Source organism: Equus asinus, chromosome 2 (genome assembly GCF_041296235.1).
Source record: "Equus asinus isolate D_3611 breed Donkey chromosome 2, EquAss-T2T_v2, whole genome shotgun sequence".
NCBI classification, from domain to species: Eukaryota; Metazoa; Chordata; class Mammalia; order Perissodactyla; family Equidae; genus Equus; species Equus asinus.
In genome coordinates, this window is record NC_091791.1 from 87079261 (window position 1) to 87104732 (window position 25472).

At 36.1% G+C, this 25472-nt stretch overlaps 1 protein-coding gene across 7 annotated transcripts in view; it reads right to left on the bottom strand.

Moving 5' to 3' along the window:
* ZFAND4 (zinc finger AN1-type containing 4) overlaps positions 1-25472 on the bottom strand; it is a 102442-nt gene that overhangs the window by 28739 nt on the left and 48231 nt on the right. For 4 of the 7 annotated variants that reach the window (XR_011496470.1, XR_011496473.1, XM_014865700.3 and 1 more), the window contains 3 exons: positions 8357-8432; positions 7352-7419; positions 3778-3964 (listed from right to left, as the gene is read on the bottom strand). Coding sequence is in view for 3 of the 7 variants with exons in the window: in XM_014865697.3 (XP_014721183.1) it covers positions 3778-3964; positions 7352-7419; positions 8357-8432 (331 nt within the window). In the remaining 4 variants the exon portion in view is untranslated. Of the gene's footprint in view, positions 1-3777; positions 3965-7351; positions 7420-8356; positions 8433-19050; positions 19106-25472 lie in introns of those variants that run through there. The other 3 variants (XM_070493022.1, XM_070493020.1, XM_070493016.1) reach the window with 2 other exon arrangements.

Consider the following 25472-nt stretch of genomic DNA (forward strand, 5'->3'; position numbering starts at 1 on the left):
AAATCCCATACACCCCTATGTTCATCGCAGCATTATTTACAATAGCCAAGACGTGGAAGCAACCTAAGTGCCCATCAACTGATGATTGGATAAAGAAGATATGGTGTATATACACAATGGAATACTACTCCGCCCTAAAAAAGGATAAAATTGTCCCATTCACAACAACATGGATGGACCTTGAGGGTACTATGTTAAGTGAAATAAGCCAGATAGAGAAAGATGAACTCTGTATGACTCCACTCATAGGTGGAAGTTAAACATATAGACAAAGAGAACAGATTGGTGGTTACCAGGGGAAGGGGGGGTGAGGGGAGGCCACAAATGGTGAAGGGATGCACCTACAACATGATCAACAATAAGGTACAACTGAAATTTCACAAGGTTGTAAACTATCATAATCTTAATAAAAAGTTAAAAAAAAAAGACGACAAATGACTGGGAGTCGTTTTCCTTGGCTTTTGATGAGTCAACATAAATTATCGATACTGTTGGGTTGTTTTTGTTTATTCAGGGCATCAATACCAAGTTTGAAGTGACTGAAGAACTAGCTCCGATGAACAGTCTGCATAAAACAACTACAGGTAAGAATATTTTCAAAGAAGTTCCTAAAAGACTAATTCAGTACAACTTGAATCTGCTACAACTGATGGAGTAAAAAAATGTGTGGATCAGAAAAAAAGTTTAGTTGGACAAATTTAAAAAGCTAATGAAATTGAAAAGTGTTTAAAGCTATAGTTATTGTATTATTCATCAGCAGGTATTGTGCAGTAAATATTTGAATCCATCGTGTATTATCGAACCAGTAGTGTCAACGGTAAACTTCATTTGTCTCATGTACTTAACCATTGGTTCAAATGGCACAGCAGTAAGCAGTTTTATTGTGATTTGTTTTTTTTAGCTCAGGGCTGACATTGAATTTTTCTGAATGAGAAGAACCCCCCCTCAACTGCTACTGTCAAACACTAAATGCCTTTGGAAATTAGTTTTTGCTGTATATTTGATGATGTTTCTTAATGAATTCTGCTTAAAATTAAAGGCAAAACAGTACTTACATGAGAAACTTATACTGCAGTAATGTCATTTTGACAACACCTAGCATTACTTTGAATCACATGGAATGGCACACTTTCAAAAGTTAAAAATGAAGTGAGATCTCCATTCCCACACAAATTTCCAGCACATACTTCCCGAACTCAAAGTATACTCCCAGCAGCGTTTTCATACCTCGTTGTGAGTTAAAAGAAATCTCCATATTTCAAAATCTATTTAAACGTGTAATTGAGGAGTTCCACCTATCTTCAACTGGACACGATTAATCTGCAACGTAATGACATGCTAAATGCAAAAAGCAAGAGAAGACTCTAATACAATTCTATAAATGCCTTCCAAGTGATGGACATGCTCAGTTAAAAGCATATGCTCGTGGACTGACATCAGTATTTGACAGTACCTGTCTGTGTGAAAAGAAATTTTCAAATATAAAATACATAAAATCTCATTACAGAGCAATATTAACAGATGAACTTTTGCAAATGATTTGCAAATTTGAAACGCAACAGTAGCTTTCAACCCCCAGTAAGTAAAATATTACTCCCACAAAAAAGAATTCCATTCTTCTCATTAGTAGACCTGATTTATACACACACTCAAAAGTATTCAATTATTATTATTTTGAATTTTGTCAATAAAAATTTTGTGGAAATTTGTTTTCTCTCTTATTATGTAAATACCTACACAGTATCTTTGATTTTATCTCTTGGCCTAAAAATCCTCAAGTGGCTACCATCTGGCTCTTTACAGAAAAAGCTTGCTGCCCTCTGTTGTAGAGTAAGAAAGCCTCTCCTAAAAAAGGCAAGATAAATGTTCTTCAAGGTATCACCAGAGAAAATTTTCTAGCCCCCCTTTCTCATTCACCCTATCCCTTGTCCATTTCTGGTAGGTAAATAGAAAGGAAAAGAAAAATTTAAAAATTATCTTGAGAGGAATAATAACCAGCGATATTTGGGCTACGTCTTAACCACAAATAGAAGTTGGCTGGGGAGAAAATGGAGTAAAAGGAGGAAAAGACATTTCAAGCAAAGGGAAAAAGATGTGCAAAAACATGGCATAATGAAAGAGACCTTAAAAATTGATGATGACAGGTTGTAAAGGGCCTTCCATGCTAAGCTAAGGAGCTCAGGTTTTCTTCCTCAAGAAAGAGGAACCAACAGTGGATGTGCTAAGGAAGAAAACCAAAATGACAGTGAAGCTGGCACATGGAGAGACTGGTGTGAAAAATTCTATCCATGGTCCAAGTGAGGGACACTGGACTAAGGCTGCAGCCCTCACCGCTCCCTCTTCTCTACTTCTAGCCCACACGTTTATGCCACTTTTGAAGTGCTAACCAGATCCTGACACATTCAAGTCAACATCCATTTGTCACCATCTGCTCTCTGTGGCCACAAAGAAAGGGTCTGACCTTTTGTTCCACATAACACTCTGTGGTGGGGAGAATCCTAAAGCAGCCCCCAATCCCCAATCCCCGGTGCTCACATCCTGGATATTCTCCTACCCTTGAGCTTGGGCATGACCTATGACTTGCTTCTAGCCAACAGAATATGGCACAGGTAAAGGGATCCTGCAGATGTAATTTAGGCCCCAAATCAGTTGATTCTGAGTTAATCAAAAGGGAGCTGAAGGGAGCCTCTAGCCAACAGCCAGCAAAAAATCAGGGCTCTCAGTCATACAACCGCCAGGAAATGAATTATGCCAACAACATGAATGAGCTTGAAAGTAGATTCTCTTCCCCAGTTAGGCCTCCAGATAGGAGTGCACCTTTGCCAAAACCTTGAGTGCAGCTTTGTGGGACGAGCAGAGCATCCAGCTACACTGTTCCTGATGCATAGAAACTGTTCTCCAGACTCTAAGTTATTTTTTCTCTGAATGGTTTTGCCACTAGCTTTTTCTATTGTGGGATTAAATTTAGTTATCTGTAATATCTTTCCTTCCTTTGTCTGCTTGGCAAACTCTTACTCTTCTTTTAAGGTTGCTAATTCTCAGAGGTTGTCCCTAACTCCTCACCTTTCAGGCAAAATGAAGGCCCTCTCATCTGGTTTTCCAGAGATGTTGCTATCTCTTTATAACAACTGCCGACATTATATCACAGACACTATTTTAGCAGATTGCATGCTCCACGAACGAAGGGATGATTATCTTTATAACTCAGTGCCTGGTGCAGGGACTGTCTATAAATGTCCAGTAAATGTTTAGTGACTTAAAGGGAAAGGAGATAACAGAATCATAGTAAGGGGGACCTTGTCTAATTCCTTAATTGTTCTACGGCCTAGCTAAGTCCCTTGAAGTTGTTTCCCTCAGATTTTAGAAGCAATATAACAACTCCTTCCCCTTTTAGAGAGTAGGAAAACAAGACTAGAAAAGTAAAGAGATTTATCTACTTTTAAGGAGCCGAGTTAAATTTTGAAAAAAGATAGCAATTTTAGGTTTAACACTTTCTATTACGCCAAGGTTATAAAATAACACACTATTACAATAAGACTCCCTACTCCATAAGAAATTTCAGTTTTAGAAATTACTCTCTAAGTATCAATCATATGAAGGACAATTTCAAAATTACATACCTGGGGCAAGGGGCATGGGGTAAATGCAAGAAATTTAGTCAGTCTTGTGAATATAGTAAGATTATTTTGACAACATAACGTAAGCATAAGGTTTATGGAATGTATCATACAACGTTCTCCTTTTCTAAGTGAGACATGCAAATGAAAACCTATTTACCTTAAAGATTCAGATAATGGTGTTAAAGTGCCATCTCCCCTATCTACTACACGAAAGAAATTCAATTGATCTCCTTCTCGGTATACCAAAAATGTAACTTTTTTGTTGCAGGAGGTCTTCTCCCAGACCTCATCTCGACTGGAATCCATGTACTCAGCCATCTCCCTAAGTGGATCTTCCATAGGAACTACAAATGGAAAAATTGATAAACAAGCTTTCAATTTATATCACGTTTTATGCATATTGGTACAGTGACAGAACATAATGTGCTGAATTTGAACAACCACCCTGTGCATACAATACATACATGATATTCTTCAAATAAGTTTCTGGTCTTTTTATAGTTAATACAGCATTCTCTATGTTGTATTAATATGAAAGAAATAAAATGCATTATTATGATGTTATGTGCAAAGACAGGGCTTAACCAAATATATGAGGTTTCTCCTGTGCCACTAGTCTATTTGTGGATTCTGTGACATAAGCATCTATGATTATTTTCACTTTACACCTTCTGCTTCCTATATTTTCCAATACTGGTTCCAAGAATCAATAATTAAAAAGCACTATAAATGCCACTTACTTTAGATTAAACAATAAACACACACACACATAATTGGGAGACACGTTAGAAATCAGAAGCAAGTGAATTCCTCTTTGTCTTTCTGGTTTTATATAAAGGTCAATTCTTCTTGGAGCTGTTTCTTGATGTGAAGTTAGGTAGTAAAAGTACACAATAACTCAGAACACAAAGGGGCCACTTAGTGTACTCAAACTGCAATGTGTGCCGTGGTTAGCATGTTGTTTCTTGAAAGCATCCTCCCAGGATCCCAACTGTCCTGGTATGTATCCACGCGTCCAGTCAGAGCACAAGGACCAGGGCAAAGCCCCCAGTAGTGGTAGGCTCTAGCTGCCTGGAGTTGTCTTCAAGTTTGAATAATATTGCAGCCATCATTACAACCCACTCTTGTCCACAGCAGCCACAGATTCTGCTCCTGTGGTGGAAATGGGCTTCAAGAGATTGCCGACTCATAGGGTGAATGTTCTAAACGCCCCTGAACCCAAGATTTGGGAGTCCAAATAATGGTTACAAGGGAAAAAAAGTTTGCTCCCAAAGACATTCTCATGTCAAGCTGCAGAAACAGTCGCTCTTTCCTAAAAGAGGCGACAATTTCTCAAACTCCATACCTGTCATTCAAGTAGCTTATACGTTAACAGAATCCAGTGCTGTACTACCCTGTAAAAAGTCATAGCGATAAGAAATACGAAACTCTGAAAGTAACAAAGTAAAAACATCAAAAATGTTCCCATATCCTAAACTCAATTTCACCACTACTAAAACACAAAAACTTTAGAAATTATAAGATTTAGTTTAGTTTATAAAAATATTTGGATGTTTTGATCGACTCTTTCATAGGCATAAGATATGTAAATATTAAAAGACATTTTTAAAACAAATTCTTGCCATTTTTAAGTTAATGCTACACTTTCCACATTAATAAGAAATAAAAACTATGCTACTGCCATTACTAAAGCCACATGAAAGACTTGCTTAAACCAACAAAGCAGACCTTACTTACGGAGCCACTGGGACAGAAGACATATATGCACATGTGTGTGTGCAGGTACACACTTTCTCCTAACAGAAAAATCATTTAGATTTCTTCAGGTATAAAACATTTTATATATAGTTTAGGATAAAGTTAGTTTTAGAAAGTATTTTCTATGCTGTTTTGATACTGGTTCATTCATAAATAATTTTAAAAGCTAAATATTGCTGGAACTCACATGATAAAGGCACTTTCTAAATCATAATTTTCAAGTACAACTAAATAAATATGGTTTCTCAAATACAATATGGAAAAGTTCTACATCTGGGTACGGTTTTTCTTTTCCACAAAGTTTTCAATGATGTAAGGCAGACAACAGTAAACTTTTAATTTTAAGGACGTTGATTTAAAACAAGCAAAATTATTAAAAACTCAATTTAAAATATCAAAAAACAGACAAGTTCTAGACATGGATTTTTCAATTCACAAACAAGGCACAGGAAGTTGTAGGGAAAGAAAAGTATTACACAGCTTCAACTACCAAAACATAAGGATGCCCTGCATTTTCATTTTTTTAAAAAAGTAAAAAGAAACCCATATATTTTTAACTCAGAATCTGTAACACTTACACTCCTCCTCATAAATATAAAATAATTTGAGTCCTAGTAAGAAAAGTAGGGGTTCTGATTAAATGCCCTGGTTTAAGGATAATACTATACACAAAATAACCAACTTTCAAAAATATAATACAAGGGAACTCACATGTCATTAAACACTATATAACTCCATCTTACTATAATGGCTCAGTAAACACTTTAGGGTCCTTGCACTACCATTAGAACCAGTACTGTAAACATCACCTTATGTCACATAAGTGACAATTAACAGCAAGTCCCTGATATGAGGAGTGCTAGTTCATCAGTTCTAACATTATCTTTGTTTTTTTAACCTATTCAAAACAGTGCAACAGCCAAGTAACCTATCTCACGAACTCCTCTTCAAGTTGCTAGGAAAAAGAGAGTAATAACCCTATCTTCTAACCAAAATTATGAAGCATAGAGATAAAAATCTGACTTGTGGAAGTAAGCCAGCAGAGGAATTAATACTTAAGCTTCAGTTTAGAGGTTAGTGGAGGATCAAACAATTTTTAAGGCCTTCCCCAAAATGAGGCCCACAGAGCAGAACTGCTCTGAGCAGTCTCAGGATGCCTCTCCTTGGGGGGGATTCATGTGACATACCTGAATCAGGGACCAGTGTGAACACAACCAGTTCTCCCATGCTTAGAGCTTTCTTGCTAATTAGTCTTTGCTCACATCCTCTTCTCCGAGGGCCCTTCCACACCTGTCCTCCCAGTACCCTACTTCTAGACTCTCACACTACCCTATTCCCCCCATAGCACTTATGACTACTTGAAATGATGTCGATTCTCTAATGTTTACTGTGGGCACTATCATGAAGCAGGGACTTCTTCTCCCATGGAACACTGCACTGAACATCTAGTAAATGCTCAAAATGTATTTGCTGAATGAATGAACAGACTTCCAGAGACCATTCACATCCTGAAAAAGGGTTCAACAGGGCAATGATAATATCCATGAAACTCAAATGCATCACAAACCAGGCTAACAGGCATCTTTGGGATTTTCTGTAAGCATCATTGCCCCAGGAGATGAAGACTCAGTGGATAAAAAAAAAGCAACAAGACTGGTATGAACCTACACAAAATGATAACAACATAATATTCATACTATGCTATCCCATTTTCATTCCCTATACTGGTGAGGTTTATTTTTAAATCTCCCTGAATTGAATCAGGAAGCAAGAGATTTTCTGGAATATGACTTCCTGCCTCTGTGCATTCAGGCTTTAAAGAACAATGCCTAGAGAAACAAATGTGGTTCTTCCAAGAGCTAATAGCAGAAAGAGAACCTGGCTAAAACTTGAAGCTATAAAAACACCAACTGGCTTGGGCCAATTACTATTGTCAAATTGCTTTAATATACATAATTTTAACATATGCCTACCTCTTCTAGTATTTATAGGTCCGCCACGCATAGCCAATACCAGCTTCAAGGTACAACCTTCTGAAATGCTGTGGATAGTTAACACAAAAATAAACCACAATCATCAAAATGCATTCAGTGTTAAATATATGCATAATTATGTGCTGGTTTATCAAGCATAGTGCCTACCCTATGAAATACAAAAAAAGATACAGCAATGTGCATAAATATAAATATTAACTTATTTACATGTATAAATAATGAGAGTAAAGAAGTTTTCATAATCCTTAATATGACATGAAATCTCAGAATAAAAGTACTGCAAAGGACCTCGGAGAGGTCTAGCCTTTTCATTTCACATGTAAGGAACAAGAGGCCCTAAGAACAAGAGAAGCTTGTCCAAGACCCACAGTGTTGGAAAATAGCAGATCTATTTAATAAAACAGAAAAGTAGCAACTCCACAAGGTCTCCTGATTCCCAGTGCTCTTCCAGCTATTCCACATTGCCTCTGACCCTTTTGTTCTTTAAGAGTAACAAATTACGTGAAAGAAGGGAGAAAGACAAAGGGTCAGACACTGTATCTGCTATGACCGGTGCTCACAGCGTCACTTAGCAACAGAAGAAGGGCTGAATGAAAAATGAAAGGCTTGGTGAAGAACAATACTGTCTCACCCAAAACTCCTGTGAAAATGCAAAGAAAAGGAATGTAGCCAGGTGAGAATGGGTCAATATTCAAAAAAAGGAGTAAGGAAGGCAAGATCAGAAGAGGAAGATCTAAAAAGGCAGGGGATAAATAGCTGGGCATGAATAATGAAAAGGTAGAACAAAGAATTGGAGGACAAAGATCAAGCAGTATGGGGTACTGAGCCAACACATCTCAAAGTTTGGGTTTTACACTGAAATCCAGGGATCAGAACTATTCAGAAGAAGAAGAGACACGATCTAAGGATTCAGAAGAAAAACACTATCTTATGGAGTCGTAATACTGAGCATCTATAAAACAGCTAATAAGCAATTATACTCACTTGTAATCATTCAAGCAATATTCATCTTCAAGTTCCATGTTATTCCAAATTAAGTGCTGCTGACAGATGGGAATACCTTAGGGGAAGGTTATAAAAAAAAAATAGTTAAAAATTCAACAAGAACCTTCGAAAGAGTATGATACAAAGCTATTTTATTAAAGAACTAATAACAATAAATTAAACACACTTCTAAACTGAGTGCTGGGTGCTCAAATTTACCTTTTCATTATTTATCTTTTCATTATAAAGTTTACAGAATCATAGGTAAAAGGCATGGCTAAAAGCATATGTAGTCCAATCTACTTGCTTTAAAGAAACCAGTATGTTAGCTCAGAGAAAATCTTCTTCAGCAAAAAAACCCTCTCTGGCCTTGAAACAAAGTATGACATTAGGGAACCCATTAAAAAACAAGATATCATGAAAACAGCCCTGAAGAGTTTAAGATTTAAGGCCTAGAAGACAGTTCTAAATGCTGCAAAGTAGTCCTCATTCAGTTATATTCAGGGTTAAAAGTATATTATGGGAGAGAGGGGTGTGAGGTGGGAGGGGGTTTAAAATGTACAAACTCCCAGACATAAAATAAGTCATGGGGGTGTAATGTACAACATGGGGACTCTAGTTAATAATACTGTGTTGTGTATCTGAAAGTTGCTAAGAGAGTAGAACTTAAAAATTTTCATCACAAGAAAAAAGAATTTTGTAACTATGTATGGTGATGGATGTTAACTAGACTTACTGGGATCATTTCACAATATATGCAAATATCAAATCATTATGTTGTACATCTGAAACTAATAGGTCAATTATATCTAAATTAAAAAATACGAAAGATTCAATTTAGTTTACTGTCCTGAGGGGCTTATATTCTAAAAATTTGTTCCCTGAGTGACATGCCCACTTGGAATAATGATTATTTATATGTGAGTTTATTTAGTGATTAAGATGGCATCTTTCATCTCTCTTCTGAATGGAAAGGCCAATAATCTTGAAAAAGGGCAGAAAATATAATTTCCAATTAAAAAACATTAATACATCAGAAAATTCCCTCAATTTCAGTGTCTGTATGTAATTATAGTTCATTATTGTATATTAACATGCTTTTTTGTAGAGCCGGGACACTAACTACAGAATAAGTCAATCTTGAAAAAAAAAGGATACTATGGACAATTTTCTAAGGCAGAAAATTATGGTCTACAACACACTTTCTTTACATTTCTGAGATGTTAAAGGAATATAAGGCAGCATTCCATACTCCAGCATAATTAACTTCTTTTTTCTTTTGCAAATTGCACATTTGAATGTCCCAAGAAAGTCTGGACTATACTAGCCAGAGAATGACCATTATCTACTCAACAGAACATTTAACGGACACTGATATTGATGAAAACATTTTTCAAATATCTTACATACTGCCTTCTGAAATTACTTTTGCTTATGACACTACAAAATAAGTTGACTAGAATAATAACAGTAGGTGGTGTATGTGTTAGCATTTATTATTATAAGCCACGCATTGCTGTAAGTGTTTGACCTGTGTTATCATAATTCAACTACAACAACAATCTCGTGAAGTGGGCATCAATATTATGCTCATTTCACAGGTAATAAAACTGAAATACTGAGAGATTCACTGACACACAGAGAGCATGCGGATTGGAGATGTGAAGCCTCAGCAGGTTCACTGCAGAGACTGCACTCTCAACCTTTATGCTAATCAGTCTCTAGAAAATCAGCCTCCATAAAGCACAAGTAGCTATCTGGGGGATATGTTTCAGTAGTGTTGCCTGTTAGTAGACCTGAATGTCTACTAAATGTTCAACAAATGCTCCAAAAGATCATCATGGAATACAGCCCACAGGCATTCAGCGAGGACCAGGGGCACGGGGGTAGATACGTATATCTACCATATATCTCCTGAATGGAAAAGCTCTCTTCTTTTGCTTCCAGCTAAAAAAGAACGCCAGTAAGGAAAGGCTTTTAAGCTAGAAATTATTACATGTTAAAAGTATTTTAACATTTAAAAAAATATTGAGATGTGCCTAGGTCATCTTTTCAACCAAAATTATACGATTCTGGGGCCAGCCGGTGGCACAGCGGTAAAGTTCATGTGCTCCACTTCAGCGGCCTGGGGTTTGCAGGTTCAGATCCTGGGCACGGCCCTAGCACCTGCTCGTCAAGCCATGCTGGTGCCATCCCACATAAAATAGAGGAAGACTGGCACAGATATTAGCTCAGGGCCAATCTTCCTCACACAAAAAAGAAAAAAAATTATAGGATTCCATTAGCATAACTAGATAAAGCAATTTGGGCAGGTAATACCATGTGTACATTCAACCAACACTGTACAGCATTATTCTATAATGCAAATTTTAGAACTGGACTGAAGACAGTAACACCACTGCTTAGCCACAACTCTTGTAATCACTTTTAATGAACTTAGCCATCATTTAGCAGGCAAAAAAAAAATAGAAGGTTGGCAGGCAAGACAGGGTGGCAAGAAGCATTAAGACTGAGCCATGGTCCTGATGGCTACCTAAGTTGCTAGATGACTTTAAGGAGGTCATCAACCTCTCGGAGTCTTACCGTCCTCTCTTGCGCATTAAAAAAGACTAGGGTTTCTACCACGCATACTTTTATAATCTCAAATATATAACGCAAACCAACTTTGCTTTAAGATAAGGTTGCCAAAGTTAGCAAGTAAGAACCTGGCAACCCTATTTAAGGGTGGCCATTTGTCTTTAAACCTCAACACTTATTTCTTGTACAACTAAATCCAGAAAAATTAATTCCTATAAAACAAACATATCGTCCAAAAAAATAGATTATATATACAAATTTTCTATTCAGTGCTTTCAAACTTTTTACAAATTAAAATATTTGTTTTTTATAAAAATAATAGTCACTGTGAAAAACAGAAAACACAGAAATATATAAAAGAAAATAAAAACTACATGTAATCCTAAAGCCAGCAGAATCTATTCTTAACATTTTAGATATACTTCCTTTTAAAATTAATTTCTTTAATAAAATGGGGTCATACTTTGTGAGCTGTTTTATAAACTGCTCATTTTTTTATATCAATAAATAAGAATATACATTATGTTTAGTGACTGGATGGTACTCTAATATATGTTTCTGTCATAATTTATTTACCCAGTCACCTAAGACATATCTGCATCTATCCAACTTTTCACTATTATAAACGAAGTTGTGATAAGTGATATATGAATGTGAGTGTATTTGCGAATATATACTTGTGTGTGTGTGTGTGTGTGTGTGTGTATTCATCTGCTCACACTGCCATAATACCACATAATACCACAGACTGGATGACTTAAACAAAAGAAATTTATTTTTCACAGTTCTGGGGGCTGGGAAGTCCAAGATCAAGGTTCCAGCAAAGTCGGTTTCACTCTGAAGCCTCATCTTGGCTTGTGGGCAGCCAGCATTTTCCTGTGTGCTCACATGACTTCTTCTTTGTGCGTGTGCACAGAGAGAGGGGGAGTTCTCTGGTGTCCCTTCTCATAAGGGCACTAATCCCATCAAGGCAGTTCCAGCCTCATGACCTGATCTAACCGTAATAATGACTCAAACATGTTTCTTTGGTCTTTGTTAGAATTTTCATGCAAATATGTGCATTTTGAGAAAATGATCATATCTGCATTTAGAAAATAAACCAGAATCAATAGGATTAGTATTATTCTGTAATGGAAACTTTAGAACTGGATAAAGTTTATTAATTATTAAAAAATTTTTTTTAATTAAAATGGATAATTAAAGACAATGGTGAACCATAGCTCCCATCTCCCAATATTTCCTCCAGAACTAGAAGGGAAATTAATCTACACAGAAACCATGTCCTCAGCCCTCATAAACTGAAGACAGAGAATGCCCAAACTTCAAAATACCTGGGAATAAAAAAGGGGCAATCACCCAATCCCAGTGGGCAGTCTCATATTCCCACCTCTGCAGGGTTGACTGAGAAAAAATTCAGAGAAGACAGAGAGGGAAGCTAGCAATGGCACAAAAGCTCAATATGGAGGAAATAGACAAAATTACCTCAAAAACGAAAAATAAATTACAAGCTACCAAGAGATAAGAGACTCAAATACATATTTAGTAAGGGACAAGGTAGGAAAACACCCAGGAGAATGAAAATGACATAAAGAAGTAAGAAGGGTCAAAGAGAAAGTAATGGAAATGGGAGACAGGCCAATAAGGAATGATATTCATATTATCACAGTTCCCGGAAAAAAAAAAAAAAAAACAGTGGACCAGAACTAATATTTAAAACTATAATCCTGGAAACTTCCAGAAATGGAAAAAGACCTGAATGTACACATTGAAAGGACCCCCTAGGTACCTGGGAAAATTAACTAAGAACTATTAAGCCCAAGACACATCCTAGTAATAAATCTATTCGATTTCAATGATAAAGACAAAATCCTCAACAGTTACACACACATACAAAATCAACTAAGTTATAAGGCAAAAGAATTAGACTGAACCCAACAACAAAGGAACAAATAATCTGATTTACAAATGAGCAAAGGAGGGGCTGGCCCAGTGACATAGTGGTAAGTGTGCACACTCCCCTTTGGCAACCCGGGGTTCACAGGCTTGGATGCCAGGTGCGGACCTGTGCTCGCTCATCAGGCCATGCTGTGATGGCATCCCACATTCAAAATAGAGGAAGATTGCCACAGATGTTAGCTCAGCAACAACCTTCCTCAAGCAAAAAGAGGAGATTGGCAACAGATGTTAACTCAAGGGCAATCTTCCTCAACAAAAAAAAAAAATTAGCAAACGACCTGAATAGACATATCTCCAAAGAAGACATACAGATGGTCAACAAGCATATGAAAAGATGGTCAACATCATTAATCATCAGGGAAATGAAAATCAAAAACCACAATAAAATATCACACCCATTAGGTTGTCCACTATCAAAAAAACTCAAAAGATAGCAAGTGTTGGTGAGGATGGGCAGAAATTGGAACCCATGTGCACTGTTGGTGGGAAAATAAAATTGTGCAGTCACTATGGAAAACAGTATGGAGGCTCCTCAAAACATTAAAAATAGAACTACCGCATGATCCAACAATTCCATTTCTGGATATATATTCAAAAGACATCAGGATCTGGAAGAGATATTTGCACACCCATGTTCATTACAGCATTATTCATAAAAGCCAAGAGATAGAAACAACCTAAATGTTTATCAACATATGAATGGATAAAGAAAATATGGTATAAACATATAAAATTATTCAGCCTTAAAAAAGAAGGAAATTCTGTCACATGCTACAACATGGATGAACCTTGAAGAAACTACGCTAAGTGAAATAAGTCAATCACAAGAAGACAAAGATTGCATGATTCCACTTATATGAGGTATCTAAAGTAGTTCAACTCTTAGAAAGTAGAATGGTGGTTGCCAGGGGCTGGAAGGAGGGAGAAAAGAGGAGTTATTCAATGAGTATAGAGTGTGCCTACCACAACTATAAAAAAAGTTCTCAACTTACAAGAACTTACCAGAGAATTCTGCATCCATGATTGCCTCCTGAGGAATCTAATAAGAGGATGAGCTTCATCCAAACCAAGATATGACCAGAAAAACCTTGGCAAAAAGATTAACGGTGGGCATTTAAAAATATATAAATGTCTATCTAAGACTAAAACAAAAGTAGGAATGAAGGTTGGAAGGCTAATACAGAAATGCTAAATGATGTGACAAAGTAGGATTTTTAATTTGCCACACTACATAACGCTCAACTATTTGCTGTAGACAAAAAATACACCTACAATAAGTGACTCAGAAAGGCTAAAATAAAGGGATGGACAAAAGTGCAAGCTAACAGAATCAAAAAGGAAGAAGAGTGGCGATCCTGATTACCAGACAAAGTAGAATTTATACCCCAAAGCATCAAATGTGACAATGAGGGATGTTATGTTTTTTAATGCTAAAGTTCATGATGAAGATGTAACCCTTAGGGATACTTTTATGTATTAAATAACACAAGTAACCACCTTATTAAACAAAAACTACAGAAGATGCAAAGAGACAGAGAAACAATAATGAGACTTTAAACACCTTTCAGTACAAGACAGATCAAGTAAGAAAAGTACATAAAAAGACAGAACACCTAAACAACATAATCAATGAGACAGACCTTCATTGTGCCTAGATAGTAAGATTACACCTACTCAAGTGTCCGTGGCACAAATACAAAAACTGATCCTATATTAGGTCAAAAAGAAAACATCAGTACTTTCCACAAAGATTAAATATTACAAAAAACATTCTCTGCTTGCAATGCAATAAAACTAAAATTAACTAACAAAAACAAAACTCAGAAAGGCCCTTCCATCTAGAAATTAAAAGACCTTCTGTTAAAGAACTCTTGGGTGAAAGTAGACCTAAAAAAATGACAGAATTTTTTAAAAGCAATGACAAGATCTAAGGAATACAGTTAAATCAGTTATGAGAACAGAATTCACGGCACCCATCACATAAATATAAACAAAAGGATGAAGATAAAATTCTCATCTCAAAAGAAAAAGAACAAAGAAAATCACAAGAAAGGATACAATAGAGACAAAAGTAGAAAATGAGGTAGAAAACAGAACAGCAGTAATTAATAAATCACAATTCCAGTTTTCCAAAAACATTAACAAAGTAGAAAAACTACAAGCTAACTTTATCAAGAAAAAAAATAAGAAAATCACAAATATACAGAAATAAAAAATGATAAGGAGATAATTTCCTAAGGAACAACAGATTAAGAAGATTGATGCCATTAAAGTTAGAAAACTTAAAGAGACTGATTTCCACAGAAGGACTAGAGAATGTTGTTCGGGAACCACCCCACATAAAGAGCACCAGACCAGATGGATTCAAAACAATTCACCAAACTTTCAAAGACAAAATAAACCTTCTGATCTACAAATTTTTCCAGACAGTGAAAGTGAATGGAAACATCGTAATTTCGTAAAATGAATGAAAATTTCCTAATTTCTTTTAAGAAACAAGTATAGCACTGGCTCCTAACCCTAATACAGTACAAAAGAAGAAAACTAGAGACCAATATCATTTGTTCATATTGGTATAAAAATCTAAATATTAGCAAACAGAATTCAATAGTACATCAAGAAAAGAATTTACTATGACCAAATGAGATGTATTTCAGGATAGTAGGTTGGTTTAATATTAAGAGGTCAATTAATATCATCTACTACATTAATAGTTCTAAGGAGAAAAAAATCTATTTCCATAGATGCTAAGAAAAACCTTTAACAAAATTCAATATCCATTCACGATATTTAAAAAAAACCACTAAAGAAAACTGGAATTGAGAGATAGTCTCTTAACGTGTTAAAATACTACTAAATAATCCTAAAGACAGGATCTTATTTAATGAGGAAATGCTAGAAGTATTTCCACTAAGATCAGGAACAAGGCAAGGATGTCCACTATCTCTGCTACTTGAACCCAGCACTAGAGGTATTAGTCAAAGGAATAATTAAACAAGAGAAATCAATTAGAGGCCGAAGAGTTAAGCAGTAGTGAAACTCTCTCTATTCTAGATGATATGTTAGATAACACATTTGAAAAACCCTAGGGAATTTATGAGAAAACTAATTAAAAAATAGTAATTCAGTAAATTAGGAGTATATAAAATCAACATACAAATATCAATAGCCTTCAAATAAACAAACAATAAACCATTAAAGGACAAAACAGTAGAGAAAACTCCATTTATAATACCAATAAAGATTTAAAGATTATTAAATACTTAGAAATAAACTTAAGAAAGGTGCAAACCTCTACAAAGAACAAAACGCTCCTGAAAGACATAAAAGTAGGCTTGATAAAATTAGATTCATACCTAATGCCATACATAAGAATAAACTCCAAATGGATGAAAGGTCTAAAGTAAAAAATTAAACTATGTAAGTACTAAAAGAAAACATGGATCAATTCCTCTTTAACTTTGGTGCAAGGAAAGGCTTATTCTAACTATGACTCAAAATGCAGAGACAATAAAAGAAGGATAAATTTGCTTTTTTTTAAAAAAAAATGTTTTAATTGCATGAGAAAGAAACCACTATGAACAAAGTCAAAAGACAACTGACAAATCAGGAGAAAATACATGTAACATATACCAGAGACAAAGGACTAATATCTCTAATATGTAACAAACTCTTAAAAATCGTGGAACAAAGACCAAAACCCAATAGAAAAATAGGCAAAATACATAAACAAGAAATTCACCATAAAAGATGTAAAAATAGCCCTTAGACATATGAATAAAATGTTCCAATTTGCTCAAACTTAGAGAAGAGCAAACTAAAACAACACATTAGATTGGCAAAAATTTTAAAGTATGACAACACTTTCTGTTGGCAAGACTGTGGGTAAACCGGCATTTCATATATTGCTGTGGGAATATAAACTGGTTACAACCATTCTAGAGAAGAATTTGACAATACCTAACAAAACTACATGTAACTTACCTTTGGTCTGGTAACCACAATTTTAGTAATCTACCCTGAAGATATACCTACAACATACAAAAATATATATGCACAAGGTTATCTACCATAGCATCATTTAAAATTGCAAAATCCTGGAAACAACCTAAATGCCATACAAAGAAAAGGTGTTGAATAAACTATGGTATTTTCACACAATGGAGTACCCTACAGCTGTAAAGAAAAGTGAAAGAGAAAGACCTCTATAAAGTGACTTGGAATGATATCCAAGATACATTTAGTATAAAAAGCAAAATACAAAGGTTTGTCTATAATACGCTACCAGTCAACTTAGAAAGAAGAGGCTATATGAAAATATACATGTATCTAAAAACAGGGAGGATATATCAGAAACTAATGATATTGGTTCTCCACAGGGGATAGGGTGGAAAGAATGTGGGAAAGGGAAGAAGCAATAGGGATGAGGTAGCAACACTTCTGAAAATTTTGCATAGTTCTAACTCTTATAACCACATTGACACTTCACATCAATTCATCCCCCTCCCAAATGAATAATTAAAATCATTCAGTATGTGAGGATCCTCAAAATAGAATACAAAGAATAACAAATGAATATAACTAATTATAAATGAAGGCATGAGGAAGAAAAAACTTAAGTAACTTTAGAAAACAATATTTTGACAGTATACTGTAGGCTAAGGACAAAAAAAACTGCACACAAATATTATACTCCAGTTAGTAAATTTGTATCTTGCAGAGATATGGGTTAGTGATTCTAAACTAATCTTTGTGTCTAGTAAGTTTGAGCAAATAAGTAGATACCTTATGGATAATGTGAACCAAGTTTCTCATTGTGAAAGAAAAAGGTTACAAATGAAGAAAGGGAAAAGACTAGAATGAACACTGTGGTGATAAAGTGGAATTGGAGGTATCAGTATGAATTCATGGTTTTTATATAAATTGGGATAGATATAGTAAATGTGTGTGTATACATGTGTAGTAAATACACATATTTCCTATCTTTGTCCATTATGAGGGCCTAGAAGCAATGACACCCCAATAGTAATGAGCACACTTAACAATTGGGTCTTGGTTTCTAAATACCATTCCAATAAAAGTAACCTTAGAGAAATGGGTGATATCGAGGCAGGGAAAATACAAGATGAACCTGCAATATCTTTTAGTGCCAGGCAAGGCAAGGACATGCCTAAAAAATTATGGGGACATTTCAAAACAACATACAAACCAATCTGAAGGCACTCCTGATAGTCAAATCTAGGACAATTTCAGCAATAAAATAACAACTGTAAGATTATAACCCATAGAATAAAATAAATATCCACGAGTCCATGCTGATATAAATAAATAATTGGATAAATAGATAAGAACAGATAAAAGACAGTGTTTCCGTACAGTAGAACACCAACAAACGCAACAGAAAAATCATCACTAGGCAAATACTACAGCAACAACTGTTGCTGGTGAGACTATCAGTAGATGCTAAAATTATCGGCCAAAATGATAAGAAGAAACAGAATGTTTGCACAATATCAAGGGAGCTCCTCACAAGATACTAATTAACTCTTTGCTACAATCCAATGGTCACTTCTCAATTCTTCTCCTACTTGGCCAATCAAGGCAGCTGATCATTCTTTCCTCCTAGAAACATTTCATTCACAAGAAACCACATCTTGGTTTTGTTATTACCTCCTTGGTCGCTCCCTCTCAACCTCCTTGGCTGCTCAGCCTCAACTCCCTGAGCAGTACCCTTGAATCTCTTCTCCTTTTCAATGAACACTTACTCTCTTGGAGATCTCGTCCTACCAGCTAAATATTGAAGACTCTCAAATTTCTCTCCCTAGCCGGGATCTCTTCTCTGAACCCTAGGCAAGCATATCCATCCTATTCAACATACCCCCTGGATGTCTACTAAACATCTCAAAATTAACATGTTCAAAATCAAGCTCCTGCAAATCTCTTTTTGCTCCAGACTGAACCATCTCAATTAATGGCAACTTCATCCATCCAAGTTGCTCAGGTCAAATACCATGGAGTCATCCCTAACACTTCTCTTTCTCTTACACCCTACTATTCAACCTGTCAACAAATTTTGCTGGTTCTATGCCCTCCAAACATCCAAATACAATTATGGATCTCTCCAACTACCATTCCATAGTCTAAAACAGCACATTTCTCACCTGTATTTTGCAACTGTCTCTGCTTCTGCCTTCCCTTCCTCCCTCTACTGAGTATTCTCAGCACAGCAGCCAGAATGATCTTGTTAAAATAGAGACTTCTGGTTTCCAGTCCAGTGTGGAGTAAGGGAAATACTCAACTTCAGCTCACTCTATGCATCTTTTGCCACCTAAGACAGGGTAGGGGGTAGGGAGGGAGAGGATGAGAAGCACTGATTAACTTCTCAGTCCCAGGGCACAGGTTCAGTAGAAGACTGAGATCTAACCATAGGACTGTAGAAAGCTTTCCCATCCTCACCTTTCTCCACACCTTACCACACATTACTAAAGGCCTATTAACAGCAGTTCCTTTTACCAAATACATCATGTCTAGCTATCAAGAAAGAGTAAGAAGGCATCTAAAAGGCAAAAAACAGTGTTTGAAGAGACAGAGAAAGCTTAAGAACCAGACTCATATAGGGCAGGGAAGTTGGAATTATCAGACCAGGAATGTAAAACAACTATGATTAATATGCTAAGGGCTGTAATATATAAAGGAGACAGCAGGCAAGAACAGACGGACAATGTAAGCAGAGAGACAGAAATTCTAATAAAGAATTAAGAGGAAATGCTAGAGAGATCAGTAACAGTGTAACAGAAAGAAAGAATGCCTTTAATGGGCTCACTAGTAAACTGACATGGCTTAGGAAAGAATCTCTACAAATGTGATAATCTACATGAAATGGACCAATTCCTTGAAAGACACAATCTGCCAAAACTCACGCAGGAAAAAGACAATCTGAATAGGTCTTTATCTATTAAAGAAATTGAATCAATAATTAATAAACTTCTAAAACAAAAAGCACTGGGGCCAGATTGTTTCAGCACTGGTGAATTCTACCAAATATTTAAGAAAGAAATTATACCAATTCTCTACAATTGCTTCCAGAAGATAGAAGCAGAGGGAATACCTCCTAACTCATTCTATGAGGCCAACATTACCCTAATACCAAAAACAAAGACATCACAAGAAAACTACAGACCAATATCTCTCATGAACATAGAGGAAAAAAATCCTCAGTGAAATATTAACAAATCAAATCCAACAATGTAAAAAAGAATTATATACCATGACCAAGTTAGATATATCCCAAGTACACAGCCTCATTGATCATTCAAAAATCAATGTAATTCATCATCTCACCAGGCTAAAAAAGAAAAATCACATGATCATATCAATAGATGCAGAAAAAGTATTTGACGAAATCCAACATTCATTCATAACAAAAATTCTCAGCAAACTAGGAATAGAGGGGAACTTCCTCAACTTGACAAAAAAAACCTACACACTTAATGGTTTGAAATTCAAAGCTTTCCCACTAAGATCAGGAACAAGGCAAGGATGCCCCCTCACCACTGCTTTTGAATATCATACTGGAAGTCCTAGTTATTGCAATAAAACAAGAAAAAGAAGTAAAAGGTATACAGATTGGAAAGGAAGAAATAAAACTGTCTTTGTTTACAGATGACATGACTATCTGTATAGAAAATCTGAAAGAATCAACAAAAAAAACTGGAACTAATAAGTGATTATCGCAAGCTTGTAAGATACAAGGTTAATATACTAAAGTCAATCACTTTTTTATACACAAGCAATGATCAAATAGAATTTGAAATTAAAAACACATTACCATTTACATTAGCACCCAATAAAATGAAAAACTTAGCTATATATCTAACAAAATATATACAAGGTCTATATGTGGGAAACTATAAAATGCTGATAAAAGATATCAAAGAAGTAGTACATAAATGGATAGAGATTCCATGTTCATGGGTGGGAAGACTCAATATTGACAAGATGTCAGTTCTTCCTAACTCAATCTGTAGAGTCAACAAAATCCCATCAAAATCTCAGCAAGTTATTTTGTGGATATCAACAAATTGATTGTAAAGTTTATATGGAGAGGCTAAAGACTCAGAATAGACAATTGATAGAAGGAGAAGAACAAGGTTGGAGAACTGACACCAACCGACTTCAAGATCTACCATAAAGTTACAGTAATCAACACAGCGTGGTAATGGTGAAAGAAGAGACAAACAGATGAATGGAACAGAACAGAGGGCCTAGAAATAGACCCACATAAATATAGTCAACTGATCTCTGACAAAGGAGCAAAGGTAGCATAATGGAGCAAAGAGTCTTTTCCACAAATGGTGGTGGAACAACTGGACATGCACATGCCAAAAAAAAATGAATCTAGACACAGACCTTACAACCTTCACAAAAAATTAACTCAAAATGGATCAGAGATCTAATTGTAAAACCAAGACTATAAGAATCCTAGATGATAACATGCAAAAAAACCTAGATGACCCTGGGTATGATGATGACTTTTTAGATATTACACCAAAAGTATGATCCACGAAAGAAACATTTGATAAGCTGGACTTTGTTAAAATTAAAAATCTCTGTTCTGCGAAAGACAATGTCAAGAGAATGAGGAGACAGGCCACAGACTGGGAGAAAATATTTGCAAGAGACAAATCTGATAAAGAACTATTATCCAAAATACATAAAAAACTTTTAAAACTCAATAAGAAAATGAACAACACAATTAAAAAATGAGTTAAAGACCAGAAGAGATACTTGACCAAAGAAGATATACAAACAAGAAGCATTCGAAAAGATGTTCAATATCATACATCATTAGGGAAATGCAAATTAAAACAAAAATGACATACCACTAGACACCTATTAGAATGGCCAAAATAAAAAAAACTGACATCATCAAATGTTGGCAAGGATGTGCAGCAATAGGAACCCTCATTCACTGCTGATGGGAATGCAGAGTGGAATAGCCACTTTGGCAGTTTCTTCAAAACTAAACGTAATCTTACCATACAATCCAGCAATCACACTCCTTAGTATTTGCCCATAAAGTTAAAAACTTATGCCCACACAAAAACTTACACACAGATGTTTATAATATCTTTATTCTTAATCACCAAATCTTGGAAATAATCAAGATGTCCTTCAGTAGGTGAATAGATAGATAAACTGTGGTACATGCAAACAATGGAATATTATTCAGTGCTATAAAAAAATGAACTATCAAGCGATGAAAAGACATGGAGGCAACATAAATGCATATTTTTAAGGAAAGAAACCAATCTGAAAAAGTTACATACTGTATGATTCCAACTGTATGACATTCTGGAAAAGGCAAAACTGGAATAGATAATAAAAAGATTGTGGTTGCCAGGGGTTGGAAGAAAAAAGGGATGAGTAGGCAGACAATGAAGGATTTTTAGGGCAATGCAACTATTTTGTACAGTACTATAAGATGGATACATGTCATTATACATTTTTGAAAACTGACAAAAGGTACATCAAGAGTGAACCCTAAAGTCTATAGTGAACTACAGATTTTAGGTGCAAGTGATGTGTCAACATAGGTTCATCAACTATAACAAATGACGATGTGGGATGGTGACAGTGGGGAGGTTAGGTGTAGGGGTGAGATAGACATGGAGTACGTGGGAATCCTCCACTTTTTGCTCAATTTTCTTGTGAACTTATAATTGCTCTACCAAAGTTTAACTAAAAGAAGCTTATTAATTAAAAAAAGCTTATTTAAAAAAAAACAAGTTGAGAAAATAAACATATTGAAAATTACTTCCATTCCTGCTTTCATGTTACACTGAATACAGTTGTTGGATAACAACATTTTGGTCAATGACAGACTACATATATGATGGTGGTCTCATAAGATTAGCACCATATGGCCTAGGTGTATAGTAGGCTATTTAATCTAGGTTTGCATAAATACGCTCTATGATGTTCACATGATGAAATCACATAACAATGCATTTCTCAGATCATATTCCTGTCGGCAAGTGACACGTGACTGTACACATACTCCACTTGACACTGTCAATTACTACTTTAATTCTTAAGGTAACATTATGGGATAAGCATACATAACTACATACAAACTTTTAAAACAAAGATCTTGAAAGTACTTTTGAAAACTGTAAGAATGTAATCACTTCAGTAAAAGCAAAAAATGATACAGGATTATGAGAATGAACTAGAGAGGGATGGTGTATACATAAAGAAAATCACATATTTTAATGTCATAAATGAAAAAATAACCTACACCAGAAGATCATATTTCAATTAGATCAGTTAAGCAGTACTGGGGCTTCAGAGGTAAGCATGTGCAGAGGGGAGAGGGTGAGGGCAACTCCCCTGTCTGAGGGTAAGCAAGTTATGCCAGATGTTTCACTGCTATGACAAGTCAGGCTGGTCATATTAGTCTGAATGAACTCTCAGGGGTGAATCACTCTCTCACACACGTGCCAGAGTGAGAAATTGAGTAGTTTAAGTTATCCAAGAAAACAGCCTGTGAATTTGATTCTTCAGATGCACTGTTCCAGCTGAGTAGGAGCATAGACAGCCACAACAGAAACAGGCTTTAGAGAAGAATGATTGGATGCTGAGGACAAATGATTTGCTGTTTTTTTCACCACTGACTGATGTGAGTGAATTCTAGTAAACAAGACTCCCTTATTAAATTCCTTGGAGAGAGACATCAGCATCACGGCAGAGTGAGTTGTTCCCTTTGTCTCTTCCCTCTAAGTTACAACTCAATGGACATTCATTAACCAAGAGAGGATTCTCTACACAGCGAAATAGGACATCTGAGAGATCCACGCAGCCACATCTCTGAAGATGGGGGGACTGGATCCTTGGGAAGCAGTGAAACTAGGTGAGCAGATGCCTCCCCTGCCCCAGGGGCAGCAATCCAGGTCGTGGGTCTGCAAACAGCAGCCGGCATGACTGTAAGAGGAGCCAGTAGCAGCCCGGCCTGCCAAAAACACTTTCAGAGTGGTAGCCTGGCCTGTGGGAGAGCCCACTGTGCCACGGTGGCCCTACCTGTGGGAACACTACCCTCCAAATGGTGCAGTTCAGACCCCAGGAAGGAGCCCCCAGCAAGTGCAGCAGCTCAGCCAAGCCACTGTGGGCAAAGTGCTGGCCTGCACGTGAAATAAAGTTCCCCTCCCATCTAGCAAACCAGCTTGGCCAGTCCCCTGCTAAGTACAGTAGTCCCACATGAAAGCAACCCACCAGTGGAGCACAGAGGCCCTGTCTGTACATGTGTGACATGCCAAGTAGCTAGAGCCAACATGCAAACTCAGAGGAGCCCTACCAGAACAAATTCCAGCAGCGGGGGCAGGACAAGAAAACACAGCTCCTGCCCCACCCCAGTGGTGGCAGGTAGAATCTGTGACCTGATCCTACCATAAATGCACTGGCAAAGGATCAATTCATCAAACACCATGAACAACTACATTAACACTTCTGAGCAGAAGGAAAATGACAAGCCTTCAGAAATCAAAGCTGAAATCACAGAAATTTACACTCTAAATGACAGAGAATTCAAAATAGTTGTCATAAAGAAACTCAACAAGTTACAAGAAAAGTCAGAAAGACAGTTCCATGAGCTCAGGAATAAAATTAAAGAGCAGAAGGAATACTTCACCAAAGAGACTGAAATTACGAAAAAAAAACCCAACAAATTCTAGACATGAAAAACACGATGAGATAAAAAATAATCTGAATCCATAAAAAATAGAGCTGAAATTATGGAGGACAGAATCGGTGATTTAGAGGATAGGCATATAGAAATCCTTCAGGTGGAGGAGGAGAGAGAAATAAGATTTTTAAAAAATGAAGAAATTCTTTGAGAAATATCCAACTCAATTAGGAAAAGCAACAGAAGGATTATAGGTATTCCAGATGGAGAAGGGAGGGAGAAAGGAACAGAGAGCTTGTTCAAAGAATAATAGATAAGAATTTCCCAAACCTAGGGGGAAAAGTGGACTTACCAGAACACGAAGTCAACAGAACTCCTAATTACATCAATGCAAAAAGACCTTCTCCAAGGCATATAATAGTAAAACTGGCATAAGTCCGTGACAAAGAAAAATATTAGGACAGCAAGGTAGAAGAAAACAACCTACAAAGGAAAACCCCTATCAGACTTTCAGCTAATTTCTCAGCAGAAACCTTACCAGCTAAAAGAGAATGGAATGATATATTCAAAATCCTGAAAGACAAAAATTTTCAGCCAAGAATATTTTCCAGTGAAACTATCCTTCAAATATGATAGAGAAATAAAGCTTTCCCAGAAAAACAAAAGCTCAGGGAGTTCACTGCCACAGGCCTGCCTTACAAGAAACATTGAAAGGAAGCCTACCATCTGAAACTAAAAAGCAAAGGTTTACAAAACTTTGAGCAAGGAGATAAAGAGACAGATAGAATCAGAAAATTGCAGCTGTGTATCAGAATAGGTTAGTAAACAATTATAAAAGACAAAAGGAAGGAAAGCATCAAAAATAACTATAAACACTCCAATTTAGTTGCAGACTCACAATGC